The sequence below is a fragment of the Rattus rattus genome, chromosome 8 (assembly GCF_011064425.1).
Source record: "Rattus rattus isolate New Zealand chromosome 8, Rrattus_CSIRO_v1, whole genome shotgun sequence".
Taxonomy (NCBI): Eukaryota; Metazoa; Chordata; class Mammalia; order Rodentia; family Muridae; genus Rattus; species Rattus rattus.
In genome coordinates, this window is record NC_046161.1 from 14,664,132 (window position 1) to 14,677,212 (window position 13,081).

Genomic DNA, 13,081 nt, shown 5'->3' on the forward strand with positions numbered 1-13,081 from the left:
GGGTGAAGTTGCTGGGGTCTCCTTCCTGGTCATAAATTGGACTGGTGAGTGTAACTTTCATCTGTAGATGAGCCAGTATACATTGGAGTGGATGTCTCACCAGTTTCTGCAGGACTCTCTCAGTGGCGTTGAACTTCCTGGATCCAGGATGACCCATATCCTCCACATACTCCAGATTAGTGACAGTGAAGTTGATGGTAAATGGCACCAGCACAGGGCCTGCTACAGTATAAGGATGGGAGGGATAGGAGAGACACATTCTTTAAAGTTATTGAGCTATTTTTTCTCTCTTTGAACTAGGATTGGGGATATCGCTGTTAGTCAGAAGGGGTTTCTTCAAAATTAGACAGTTTCATCATAAAGAAGACTCAGACATATCAAGAATGGATATGGTTACTCTTGACTGATAAATGTGCCATCAACAATAAAGGGAATATACCCGATTCTCTAAGAAGCTGAAAGTCATATAAGCTTTATTCTTTTTAATTTTTTGTTTAAGAAAATGTGTTCTCTGACACCTGCTTATTGATTGATTGATTGATTGATTGATTGTGTGTGTGTGTGTGTGTGTGTGTGTGTGTGTGTGTGTATCTGTGATTGAGTATATGTGCACATGTGTTTGGGAGCCATTGTATGTGGGACTGCATACATGTGAATGAAAAATGACACCTAGGCTGATTTCCTTCAGAAAATGCTGATCTTGCTTTTTTAAAAATGGGTCTTTAATTGGCTAAGTACTCATCATGTAAGTTAGGATGGATGTCCCATGAGTTACAGTGATCCTCAAGGCTACATTTCCTATGAATTAGGATTATAAGTACGTGACAATACACTCTTTCCTTCCTTCCTTCTTTCCTTCCTTCTTTCCTTCCTTCCTTCCTTCTTTCCTTCCTTCCTTCCATCTTTCCTTCTTTCCTCCTTCCTTCATTCTTTTTTCTTCTCTCCTTTCCCCCCCTCTTTTTTGCTCTTTCTGCTCTACCATCCTTTCCTTTCCCTTTAACATGTGTTCTGAGGAATCAAACTCTTATCGTCAGGCTTGCATGAAAAGCACTTTAAATGTAGCTATCACATCAGCCTTTGTTATTATTTTTGTTCTAATTCATAAGAAACATATATGTTAGTCTTTTGTGTGTGAAGTCCTATTTAAAGAGCTTACAAACAATGGATTTGTTATTGTTAATCAGGTAGTTATTATGATGTCCATTTAACAAATCCAAAACTTGGCACAATGTGGATGGGCAAAAATGGCTTAGTGGGTTAAGCTGCTTGCTGCCAAACCTGCTGACTTGAGTTCTATTCCCGAAAACCACATTGTAGAAGGACAGAACAAACTCTTTCAAGTTGTCTTTTGACAGCCACTGTTTTATAGTGATGCACCACACTCTCTCTCTCTCTCTCTCTCTCTCTCTCTCTCTCTCTCACACACACACACACACACACACAAATCAATTAATGAATATAAAAATATATGGAGCCAATGGGAATTTAAATAATTTCCTAAATAATAGAATTCAACTTGAAAACAGGAGGTTGGATCCCCAGTGCAGGGGAATATGGGGGAGGGACAGCACGGGGAATGGATGGGGAGAATACCCATTTTGGGGAGGGATAGGGGATGGGGACTTATGGACAGGATCCGGGAAAGGGATTAACATTTGAAATGTAAGAAATATATCTAATAAAAAAGGACATATTATTGTATTTATATATTGCTTATTTATTTACTTAACATATGTGAACTTATTGTGTTAGCTTCTGATGACTTTTATATTATGCATAACATTTTAAGCACTTTATTTTGATGTGATTTTTACACAAATTCTATAATTTTTCTGACAAGGTCTCATATAGCCTATACTGGTCTCTAACCAGCTATGTAGTAAAGGATGACATATTTTATTATCCTGCCTCCATTGTCCAAGCCTTACAGGCATCCCTCAGCATGCTGAGTTTAAATGGGGTTAGGGGTAGAACTTATGGTTTCACGAATGTTAGGCCTGCAGTATACCACCAAAGCTATATCTATAACCAAGACTTTTGATTTTGAATCATGAAAATTTAGCATAGCAGTGTGATTGGGAGGGGGGTAATTAGATAACCATATGATATAGATCTCTCCATACTGGACTAAAATAGAAGTTGTCAACAGAGATCAAATTCCAAAGGGTAATAGATCAGTTTTCCTTGTCCAATTTTGAGATATTATTGATATTTTTCAAATCTAATTTCTTAGCTTTAAAAATTTGTGGTTGCAGAGGATATAGACACATATGTGTTAGCATGTGCATATGGAGGTCTAAGGACTACTTGTGGTAATGTGGTTTTTCCTTCTACCATGTGGATCCCAGGGAGAGAACTCAGGTTTGCAGCCTATATCCACTGAAGCATATCTACAGGCCTGAAATTTTTCAGAGTTCTCAGAATAAAAATGTTGCATATCGGGTAGGAAAAAAGCCACAGAACATAATCCTAAAAATAGAGGATTCATTAGCTGATGATTGATTCATCAGGGTTCATCAATTTAGTACAAATCAATTCTTCTTTAAATGCCTAGTGAAAGAATATGACTATACTATTTACACACAGTAAAGCACCAGGTACACATTTAAATTAAAGAATATAGTCAATAAGAATTATCCAGAATAACTAGTTATCTATTCAATAACAGAAGTCCTTTAAGCAAGCTGTAGATTGATTTGAACTGCTCAGTTGATAAACCAGTAATTTGACATTTTGTTGAGATAGAGACTAGATGTCTAGTCTCAGCCCACAGCCCTGTTGCTATATAAACTTCTAAGGGCTGGGGAATGATTTAGAAGACAGTGGCCAGAGATAAGCTTCAGAAACAAGTTCCAGAAGTTCTGAGTTCCAGGGAATAGATAGGATTAAGCAGATTCTTGCTGGCTTTGGAAGAATATGTGAGAGTCATCAAAAGTAAATCTTGGGCTCATCTAGACCATGTCACTTCTCCTACTCCTTCTCTTGACTCTAAGAATTCTAAAATCATTAGAAATATTTTGAGAGGGGAGAATGCCTACCTGTAGGACTGGAAGAATTGCTTATCATCCCCATAGAAGCAATGGTCATCATAGATGCTGTGGAGGGAAATTGTCAGATGATTAGAGTAGAAAGGTCATCAGCTTAAAGACATCTGGGAGAGAATACAGATGTTGGAGTTATTTTGTTTCAAAGTCTTCTGCTATCACAGGCTAAAGATGAGGTAGGCTTGTGTCCTTTAGCAATTTCATGTGAGTTGAAACATTTATTCCAGGAAGGAGAGGAGAGGATGGTGAGACTTACAAAGTAAACATACTTTATAAGTAAGGCTAAAACTAGGAAATTATTGAGGACCCAAGATAATTGAAGCAGTGAAAAACTTTGAGGGCAGAAGACACTGACCAGATCAGCTGCCTAGAAGAGACTGTGTGACTTAGTGTGACACCTGCAAGTCAAATAGTGATATCTAAGGATACAGCCTGTGTGAGGTGTCACTCGTGCTAGGGTGGCTATTGGTGATCAGGCTGCCTTTGACTCATCCTGTTCTTGGGAATAACCCTAATAAACTCACTGCTCACCCAAGTTGGATAGTACTATAATTGCTACTTTGGTATGTCATCAGTTCCCTATCTTAGGGAAGTAGATGTTTTTGTGTCATGTATCTCCAAGAAATGTCTCAGACAACAGTTTGTGAAATGGAGATTAGGTCCTTGACTTCTTTCATTCAGAAATCCCATACCATACCTGGGGATTATAGGTGTGGTTAAGATTTATGGAAAATGAGAGTACTTACTCTGTGTAGTGGTAGCCACAATCTGATGTGTGTAGCCTGCAGAGCAAATGCAAGAAAGAGTGAAAATTTAGAATAACGAAATGGAGGTAAGAGAGAGGAAAATGTGGGCTCATCATTACAGCAAAGTGAAGGTGGCCACTGTTTACCATCAACATAGAGACTTTTCTCATCCAAGGTGTAAGGGCCCAACCTGTTGACACCATAGGTCAGCCTGCTGATCTCCCAATACACCATCTTTCTGTCCAATCCAAGGCCAGTGGGATCAGGGTAGTGAGTGCAGACAGCATCCACTCCTGTGCCTGTACCATCATTTTCAGGTCTGGGAAGGGCAGATAAGATAATGGATAATAACTGGATTTATTAGGGAGGCATCCTGAAATATTGAGATAGGGCAGGAAGTAGCCACAGTAAACAAAAAGGTTGTTAGAGGGCCAGGGAGGTAGATTAACAGGTAGGAGCATTTGTCCCCAGTCTTAACATCCTGGATTCCATTCTTGGAACCCATATGGTATAAGAAGAGAGGTGGTGCCAATAAATTATCTTCTGGGTACATATGGATAGCATGATACTAGTGTTCACACACACACACACACACACACACACATATACACGAACACACACCAACAACCACACACATAAGTGCAAACACTCACACAGAATCACACATACTAAACAAAAAACAATTTTTAAGAATGAAACGGAAGATTGGAGCAGACAGGAACCAGCATTTGATTTTGAGCATAATGATTTCCACTAGACTGAGACAATGAAAAGTCATGTAGTCACGAATTTTTTTCAAACACAAAACTCAAATTGCTACTCTTGTGTCCTAGGATTGGAGGAGTTTATATATCCAAGAAAATTGAGAACTTGATTTAAGACTATCAACAAATGGAAATGTCAAGTTTTGTCTTCATATTAACCAGAGTGCAGAATCTGAATGTGTAAGAAAAAAAATCCTCTATTCCAAAGACAGAAAACGGGAATCAAAACTCAGACAGAATAAAAAAGAAGAATAAAATTGTGATACCGTATACTAGGGTGAAATAGAGGGAGGAGGTGGTAGAATCTGAAAACATCTTGTATCTGAGCTTCCTCATTTTACCTGACCAAAAGCCATGTGGAAGGACAGCAAGAAAGAAACTGAGTACATTTTTAGGCCTAGTATCCCAGTTCCTTACCCCAAAACCCACCTGAGCAAGGATAGTCTGCAGCTAGAATACAGGGCTCCAATACTGGATTTTTTGAACAATGTCCTCAGCTGTGGAAGAAGGTTAGAAGAGTGAGGGAAGATGAGCAGGTAGAGGTGAGGCAGAAGTGAGGCTGGCACGGTGGTGAGATATTTCATCCTTGGGGTCAGTCTGAGATGGGAGAGGTCTTCTTGCAAGATTTCATTTTGGAGTCAGGGGTAGAGTTTTCTTTCTGGGGCACTGAAAGATTTTACCTCTGTGCAGTGCTAGGCACAATGTGCAGGACTCTCACCAGGCTCTGCAGAGTTCTTTGAGTGATATTGAACTTTCTGGATCCAGGGTTGCGCATGTCTTCCTCAAACTTTAAGTTAATGATGGTGAAGTTGATAGTAAAATGCTCCAGGACAGGACCTGCTGCTGCAGAGGAGGTGGAAGAAAGACACAGAGCAAGGCTATTGTTTCTCTCTGACTTGAGCTTGGGCACTAGCTGTGCTCATGTTCTTGCACTGAGGAGATTTTTGCTCTATGAAACACAGTTTCTGGGCTGAAGAGATGGCTCAGCGGTTAAGAGCACCCGACTGCTCTTCCAGAGGTCCTGAGTTCAATTCCCAGCAACCACATGGTGGCTCACAACCATCTGTAAAGAGATCCGATGCCCTTTTCTGGTGTGTCTGAAGACAGTAACAGTGTACTTATATATAATAAATGAATAAATCTTTAAAAAAAAAGAAACACAGTTTCTTTGAAAAGAAACCTCACATCAGCTTCAACTAAGTTACAAAGGATTGCTGCATGGGGCTAAATTCACAGTCAAGCAGAAAGGAAATATATCTGTCTTTCCAGTTGGCAAGCTATCCATGAATTCCTTCCTTCCTGAAGTTTCTTCTTAAAACCCAGTCTTTTTCAGCAGGGAGACAAATCAACAAAAAATGGGGTTCAGAGCTTTCAGTAGGAATGCGAATGAGAAACACCTAAAGAAATGTTCAACATCATTAGTCATAAGGAAATGCAAATCAAAACAACCCTGAGATTTCACCTCACACCAGTGAGAATGGCTAAGATCAAAACTCAGGTGACAGCAAATGCTGAGGATGTGGAGAAAGGGGAACACTCCTCCATTGTTGGTGGGGTTGCAGACTGTTACAACCATTCTGGAAATCAGTCTGAGGTTCCTCAGAAATTGGACATTGAACTGCCTGAGGATCCAGCTATACCTCTCCTGGGCATATACCCAAAAGATGCCCCAACATAAAAAAAGACACGTTCCACTATGTTCATCGCAGTTTTTATAATAGCCAGAAGCTGGAAAGAACCCAGATGCCCTTCAACAGAGGAATGGATACAGAAAATTACATCTACACAATGGAATATTACTCAGCTATCAAAAACAATGACTTTTGTGAAATTCAGGGCAAATGGTTGAACTGAAACTATCATCCTGTTAACCTAATCACAGAAAGACATACATGGTATGTATGGCTATTAGCCCAAATGCTTGAATTACCCTAGATGCCTAGAACAAATGAAACTCAAGATCAAAATGAATGCAGATCGCTCCTGAGAGACACAGCCAGAATACAGCAAATACAGAGGCGATGCCAGCAGGAACCACTGAACTGAGAACAGGACCCCTGTTGAAGGAATCAGAGAAAGAACTGGAAGAGCTTGAAGGAGCTCGAGACCCCATATGTATGCCAACCAACCAGAGTTCTTCTTACATACTGACCCCTGGACTCTGACCTCGTAGGTTGCAATGAATATCCTAGTAAGAGCACCAGTGGAAGGGGAAGCCCTAAGACTGAACCACTAGTGAACTTGTTGGGAGAGGCAGCAATGGGGGAGGGGTTGGGGGGAACACCCATAAATGTTTGCAAACCGGGAAAGGAATAACACTCAAATGTACATAAGAAAATAATAATAATAAAAAAAAATGAAAAGAAAAAAAAAAACCCAGTCTTTTCTGAAGTCAACAATTCTTCAGTAGTAAAGTACTTGTTGTTATTGATCGATTGATTGATTGATGATTGTGTGTGCCACATGTTAAAACATGGTTGTGAAAACCGGAGAAAATTTTCCGGAATTGAGTCTGCTCTACCACAATGTAGGTCCCAAGAATAAAAAACAGTTCATCATGTTTGGCAGGAAATGTCTTTACTCTCTAAGTCATCAGTTTATATGTGGCCATCTGTATATCAGTCCCATCTGGGGACTTTACATATAGAGTTCTTTACTTATATTAGAATGATTGCTTGCACTGAATAAAGTATTATACCACAATGCAAGTAGAATGAAAATAGAATACAAATGTAAAATTGCAGCAAATTATTAAGGATTTGCCATCAAATCTGTAGGTGGCAGGCTTCATAGTTAATACTGGGCATATATTGTAGTTTTTATGTATTCTATACACTTAGCCTATAAGAGAGTGTGCTATTCCATTAGACCTGATTTTTTCTTGTTGTGAATGTGTGTATATATATGTCATATGTGCATATGGGTGAAGGCCAGAGGAACACATTAGGTGTCACCCTCTAAAATATCACCTACTTCCCTTGTCATAGAGGCTATCAATGATAATGTACACTACTTATGCAACACTAGCTGTCCATGGATGTCTATCGATCTGTCTATCTCTACCTCCAGATCCTAGAATTATATGTGCTAACTATCATACCTGGCAATTTTACATGGGGATAAGGAATCAAATTCATGTCTTCTGCTCATATGGCAAGTTCTTTATTGAACTACCACTTCTGTTCCTGAATTTGTTTTTGACATATGGGCACTATAACTTTCAGTTATCACCTATGAGCCCTGCTGGTTTGGATGCTTTAAAGGACCAGGAAAGGATTTAAAGCCACTGACAACCTACAGGTTTTATAATGTTTTAGAAAGATGTTTGGGATATGGAGTATGATGCCTAAGAAATCCCCCAGAAACTCAGAATACCTTGTCATCCAGAAATTACCTTGGGCTCTTTAGAGATGTGTCACCTACTCTATCCCTCCTTTGACCTGCTGAAATTAAAAAAGCATCTTTTGAGAAACATTCCTAGCAGTAAGACTGGAAACAGGAGTTGTCATACTGCCAGAAAGAATGTTCACTATAGAATTAATGGATAAAAAGTCTACCAGTTGTTTAGAATGAAAAATGCTTTTATTTTGAAGCTATCAGAAAGGTGTGAAACATTTAATACGCAAGTGTGTATATGTATTACATTGTATATGCAGGACAAGAGAAAATATCTGGTGTCAATTTATTTATGAATTATTTTATTTTATGTGGTTTTGTGCACATGGATGTCTTTGTATCATGTGTATGCCTGATAGTTACGAAGGCCAGAAAAGGACATCCATTCCCTTGGTACTATAGTTACACATGGTTGTAAGCTCATGGAATAGAACCCAGCTGTACTAGGAGAACAGCTAGTGCTGATTAACCTCCCCAGCCCCTCAAGAATTGTTATTTCTCAAGCACTGCTCACTTTGTATTTTAGGTCCAAGGTAAAATAGTCCAACTGAGTGATATCATTGTTCACCTTGCTTAGTTCCCAGGAAACCTACTCATTGTCCTGCCAATATCATAGGATCTGTGCATCCAAAATTCAATTAGATTTGCTGACCAGTAAACCCCAAAGATCCCCCTGTCTCTCTATTTCTTCTAGAGCTAGCAAAAAAATGTTTCCCCTGATACACAGCTTTTTAAACAGCTCCTAGGAATCAAACTCTGTACCCATTGCAAATATTATACTGAGCTGTGCCTCCAGCAAGATTGAAGGATTTTTATAGCATATGTTTCTTTTCATATCTAGAAAGATAGAGGCTTAAGGAAAGAAATACAGATGGTGGCTTTTGCTTCTTTTTATTTCATGGGAATGGGACTTACAGCATGGGAGAGACTTAATGAGCCTCAAAATACTCACATGTGGATGTGCTGGACAGGATCTGCTGTGTATAACCTAAAGAGAAAAGAAAAGAGTGAGAATTTAGTAGGGTGAGGAGGTAGGGGCTAGGAAGGGAGACAGTATGCTCTTCACAAGAGCAAAAATTGCCACTGCTCACCATTGATGTAAAGGCTGTTCTTGTCTAAGGTGTAAGGGCCCAGCTGAGTGACATCATTGGTCAGATTGCTCAATTCCCGGAATACCCGTTCATTGTCCAGACCTGGTGCGGTTGGATCTGCATGGTAAGTGCAGATGGCATCTATTCCTGTGGCTGTTGCTGTTCCATCTTTCTCAGGTCTGAGAAGAACAGAGGAGAAGAAGGATGCATAGGAAGCATCTTAAGGTGATAGACAGGGGAGGAAACAGCCAGAGGAGCGGAGATGACTGCTGTGGAGCTGACACACAAGGCCTATATTCTCTAAGTGTACTGACTTCCAGTAGTCTGTGAGTCTCAGCAGACATGGAATAATACTTTTTATTGACTGCAAGACATTAGTGTACACTCTCATGGTGTGAGGAATAGGGGGTACATTTTGAAGAGAGCTGTGAATTTGGGAATTAAAGCAAAGACCAGAGACAGCAATGTCTGTGCTTATTAACTTTAACTGTCATCTTGAATCACCTGTAAGCAGAGTTTCACTGTGCCAAACTGTGTCAACATGTGTACACATACCTGTGGGGAATGATCTTAGGGAGGGTAATTAATGTGGGATTCCTCATCCTATTGTGGTTAGCACCTGATTGTACACTAGGGGTTCTGAAGTGTACAAGAATAGAGAAGTCAATTTGAGTACTAGTGAGAGGGCATTCCTAATTTTATTTATCTCTATTTCTGCCTATGGTTATGATGTGAATGTCTCAATCATTAGCTACTCTGACTTCCCTGAAATTAATTATAAACTGTTCCTTGAGACGTAATGCTAAAATAAACCATTTTTCCCCTAAGTTGCTTGGTCAGAGAATGTATCACTGCGTTAAAAATGAATGCTGATATATCAATATTATAAAAGATATCCTAGGGACAAAATTTAAAGCTCCAAGGAAATTTCCTTTATTCCACAGTGAGGGAATGAAGGTGTGAATTCAGAATGGATGAGCAGGAAATGTTCAACAACCAACTAGTGGTCTGCAGGCTGTGGGGGCAACTGAAGTGGAGCTTTTATGAGTAGGTGACAACTTGGGTGCTGAGTCTAGGACTCCTGGATTTATGTAATTGTAATGAACATAGAAGAGAAAAGGAAGAAAGGTACCATTTGGATCTGGGACACACTGAGGCTTGTGTGTATTAGGACTTACCTGAGCAATGCCAGTTTGCAGTCAGAAAACAGGAGGCTGATACTAGTTTTATTTAACAAAGGCCGCAGCTATGGGGAAGAGGGAGAAGGCTGTCAATACAAGGACTGAAGAATACAACTGTTTTTGAGGTGTCTGAATGTAGCATTGCTAAGTAAAGCTGTAATCTATGAAACAAGGTTAAGGGTTGTGTGACCTTCTTGCAGGGTATGGCCTAAGCTGATATTTGTGGCTCCCATCTTTGTAAAATCTGCGTCTACTGCACAGAGCTCTTACCAGTCTTTGTAGGATTCTCTCAGTGGCATTGAACTTCCAGGACCCAGGGTGACTCATGCCCTCCTCATACTTGAGGTTGGTGATGGTGAAGTTGATGGTGAAAGGCACCAGAGGAGAGTATGACACTACAGTGGGAATGGGAGAAAGACACAATGAGCTGCTGGATCCTCTGGGAAATTCAGTATCTTCAAGCACTATAGAATCTTCCTTTAGGATTTGGCTTTCCCAGGGAAACGTGTAGATTTGGCACCACTTTCTATATATCAAGCATGAGTGGAATTTCTCTGTGGCATTCAGTATATCATGGTACAGAGACTAATCATGTCATACCCTGTGTTGAGAAAATTCCAACATGCATCTTTGTTTGCTGGTTTTTGATATAGTACAATTTGCTTTTCTGCAACCCATGTACAAAGTGACTTTTCAAAAATAAGGTTATTGTGTTCCCATTTTGTGAGATGACTGGATATAATCACTTAATTGAGGAGTTGGGTTTGTTCACATCACCCCTGTGCAGTAGAGATAAAAAGCAAATTCTTATAGATCATCCTCTGATTTTAACACTCATGTTATAATTAATTTAAGAAATATTTTAGTGTCAGAGAGAGGATTAGGCCCAAGCTCAGTTACTAAAGTCAAGATGAGGGTTGGGGATTTAGCTTAGTGGTAGAGCACTTGCCTAGCAAGCACAAGGCCCTGGGTTTGGTCCCCAGCTCTGAAAAAAAAAAAAAAAAGTCAAGATGAGGACCAGGGCTTGATCCCAGGACCCATCTACAAAAAAGCAAGCTGTGATGATACACCCTTTTAAATCCTGTGTTCAGGAGGTGTGAACAGGAGGACTCCTCTGGGTCAATGGCCAGACAGCTTCTTCTGCTTTCCAGGATAGTAAGACATGTTGTCTCAAAAACAAACTGTGGGTCATTCCTGAGGAATAACATCTGATATGACCTTCAGCATGCACAGGCATGTACATGTGTATGTGAGCCAACCTGCTTTTTTTTCTTTTGTACATGGAACCTACACAAGAGAAAGATTACATTTAAAAAAAAATTATGTGTTATATTGGTATTATACTTCACTTTACATGCTTTTTTGTTTTGTTTTGTTATTAAATTGGGACCATTGATCTGGTGGGCAATTTTATTGTGTAGCTAAATTTATAGATGCAAATCTCAGCCACGGGGGAATTAAATACTTATATAGTCTCTAAAAGGCACAGCCTGAGTCAAGTCCATCCTTTGCAGCCTCAGTATTTTCTCCTTTACTAAAGTCCAGGGTCAGGAACAGATCCCAGTGGAACTTCAGTTTCCCCCAGAGTGATCAGTGATAGATATAACCTAGGAAGTAAGGTGTTTGCTAGAATCCAGACCACATTGCTCTTTAGGAGAAGCTGACCTGAAGCAGCTTCTTCCTACAGTCACTGTAATGGAAATGACAAGTCACTTAACAAAAGCCTCTCAGTGAATCTGTAAACCCACAATAGACTCCTAAAGTTTCTGCATTCCAGGAGAATATCATGACCTTCCAGGAAGGTCACAGATCTCAGGATGTTAAATTCCAAGATATTTAGAGCACTACCAGTGGTGACCCAACCCATATACTTGAAAACCAGATATGCCCCATTTCCTCACTTCCTCCATATCCTATGAGTTAGATTTCTTCCAGGCAATAGAAGATCCCTCCTTCCTTCCCTTAGTAATCAGAGACACACGGCTGACCACTTAGGAATCAGAGGCAGCCTGTTGACAACTAAGAACCAGAAATAGTCTGCTGACTGATTTGAGATCTCAGGACAAGGGACCATGGTGTATATTTTACGTACCAAAGCAGACCTTGTGTTCAGGGTCTCCCAGCATTTCTCAATCCCTACCTGGCATAACCCACTCCCAACCATAAAATTTCCAGCACAGAAGTTGGACAGCCCTTCCCCCAGAGACTCTTCCCTATATAATTCAGAAACTTTGAGCTCCTCCTTTTTTTCCTCTCTCTCTCCCTTGCTCTCCTCTCCTCAGCTCTCTGTGTGCTCGCTCTTTCTTTTTTTCCTTCCTTTCTTTCTTTTTTTTCTTTCTTTCTTTCTTTCTTTCTTTCTTTTCTTTCTTTCTTTCCTTTCCTTCTTCTTTCTTTCTTTCTTTACTTTCTTTCCTTTCTTCCTTCCTTCCTTCCTTCCTTCTTCCTTCTCTCTCTCTCTCTCTCTCTCTCTCTCTCTCTCTCTCTCTCTTCATTTATTATTGGATAACTTTTTATTTACACTGCAAATGTTATCTGCTTTCCCAGTCCTGTCTATAAACCCCCTATCCTATCCCCCCACCCACTTCTTCTATGACCATATTCTATCACCCACCCACCCACCCACCCCTTCCCACCTCCCAGAGCCATGGCAGGACTAAGGGCTTCTCCTCCTATTGATGCCCAACAAGGCCATCCTCTGCTAAATGTGCAGCTGGAGCCATGGGTTTGTCCATGTGTTCTCTTTGGATGGTGGCTTAGGACCAGGGAGCTCTGGTTGGTTGGTATTGTTGTTTTTATGGGGTTGAAAACCCCTTCAGCTCCTTTGATCCTTTCTTTAACACCTCTAATGAGGATGCCATT

General features: G+C 40.1%; 1 protein-coding gene across 1 annotated transcript in view; it reads right to left on the reverse strand.

The window, feature by feature from the left end:
- Muc16 (mucin 16, cell surface associated) overlaps nucleotides 1-13,081 on the reverse strand; it is a 169,043-nt gene that overhangs the window by 90,578 nt on the left and 65,384 nt on the right. Inside the window, 10 exon segments of the mRNA XM_032910221.1 lie at nucleotides 101-222; nucleotides 3,039-3,095; nucleotides 3,791-3,826; nucleotides 3,937-4,109; nucleotides 4,984-5,051; nucleotides 5,273-5,397; nucleotides 8,903-8,938; nucleotides 9,042-9,220; nucleotides 10,220-10,287; nucleotides 10,493-10,617. Coding sequence (XP_032766112.1) covers nucleotides 101-222; nucleotides 3,039-3,095; nucleotides 3,791-3,826; nucleotides 3,937-4,109; nucleotides 4,984-5,051; nucleotides 5,273-5,397; nucleotides 8,903-8,938; nucleotides 9,042-9,220; nucleotides 10,220-10,287; nucleotides 10,493-10,617 — 989 coding nt within the window.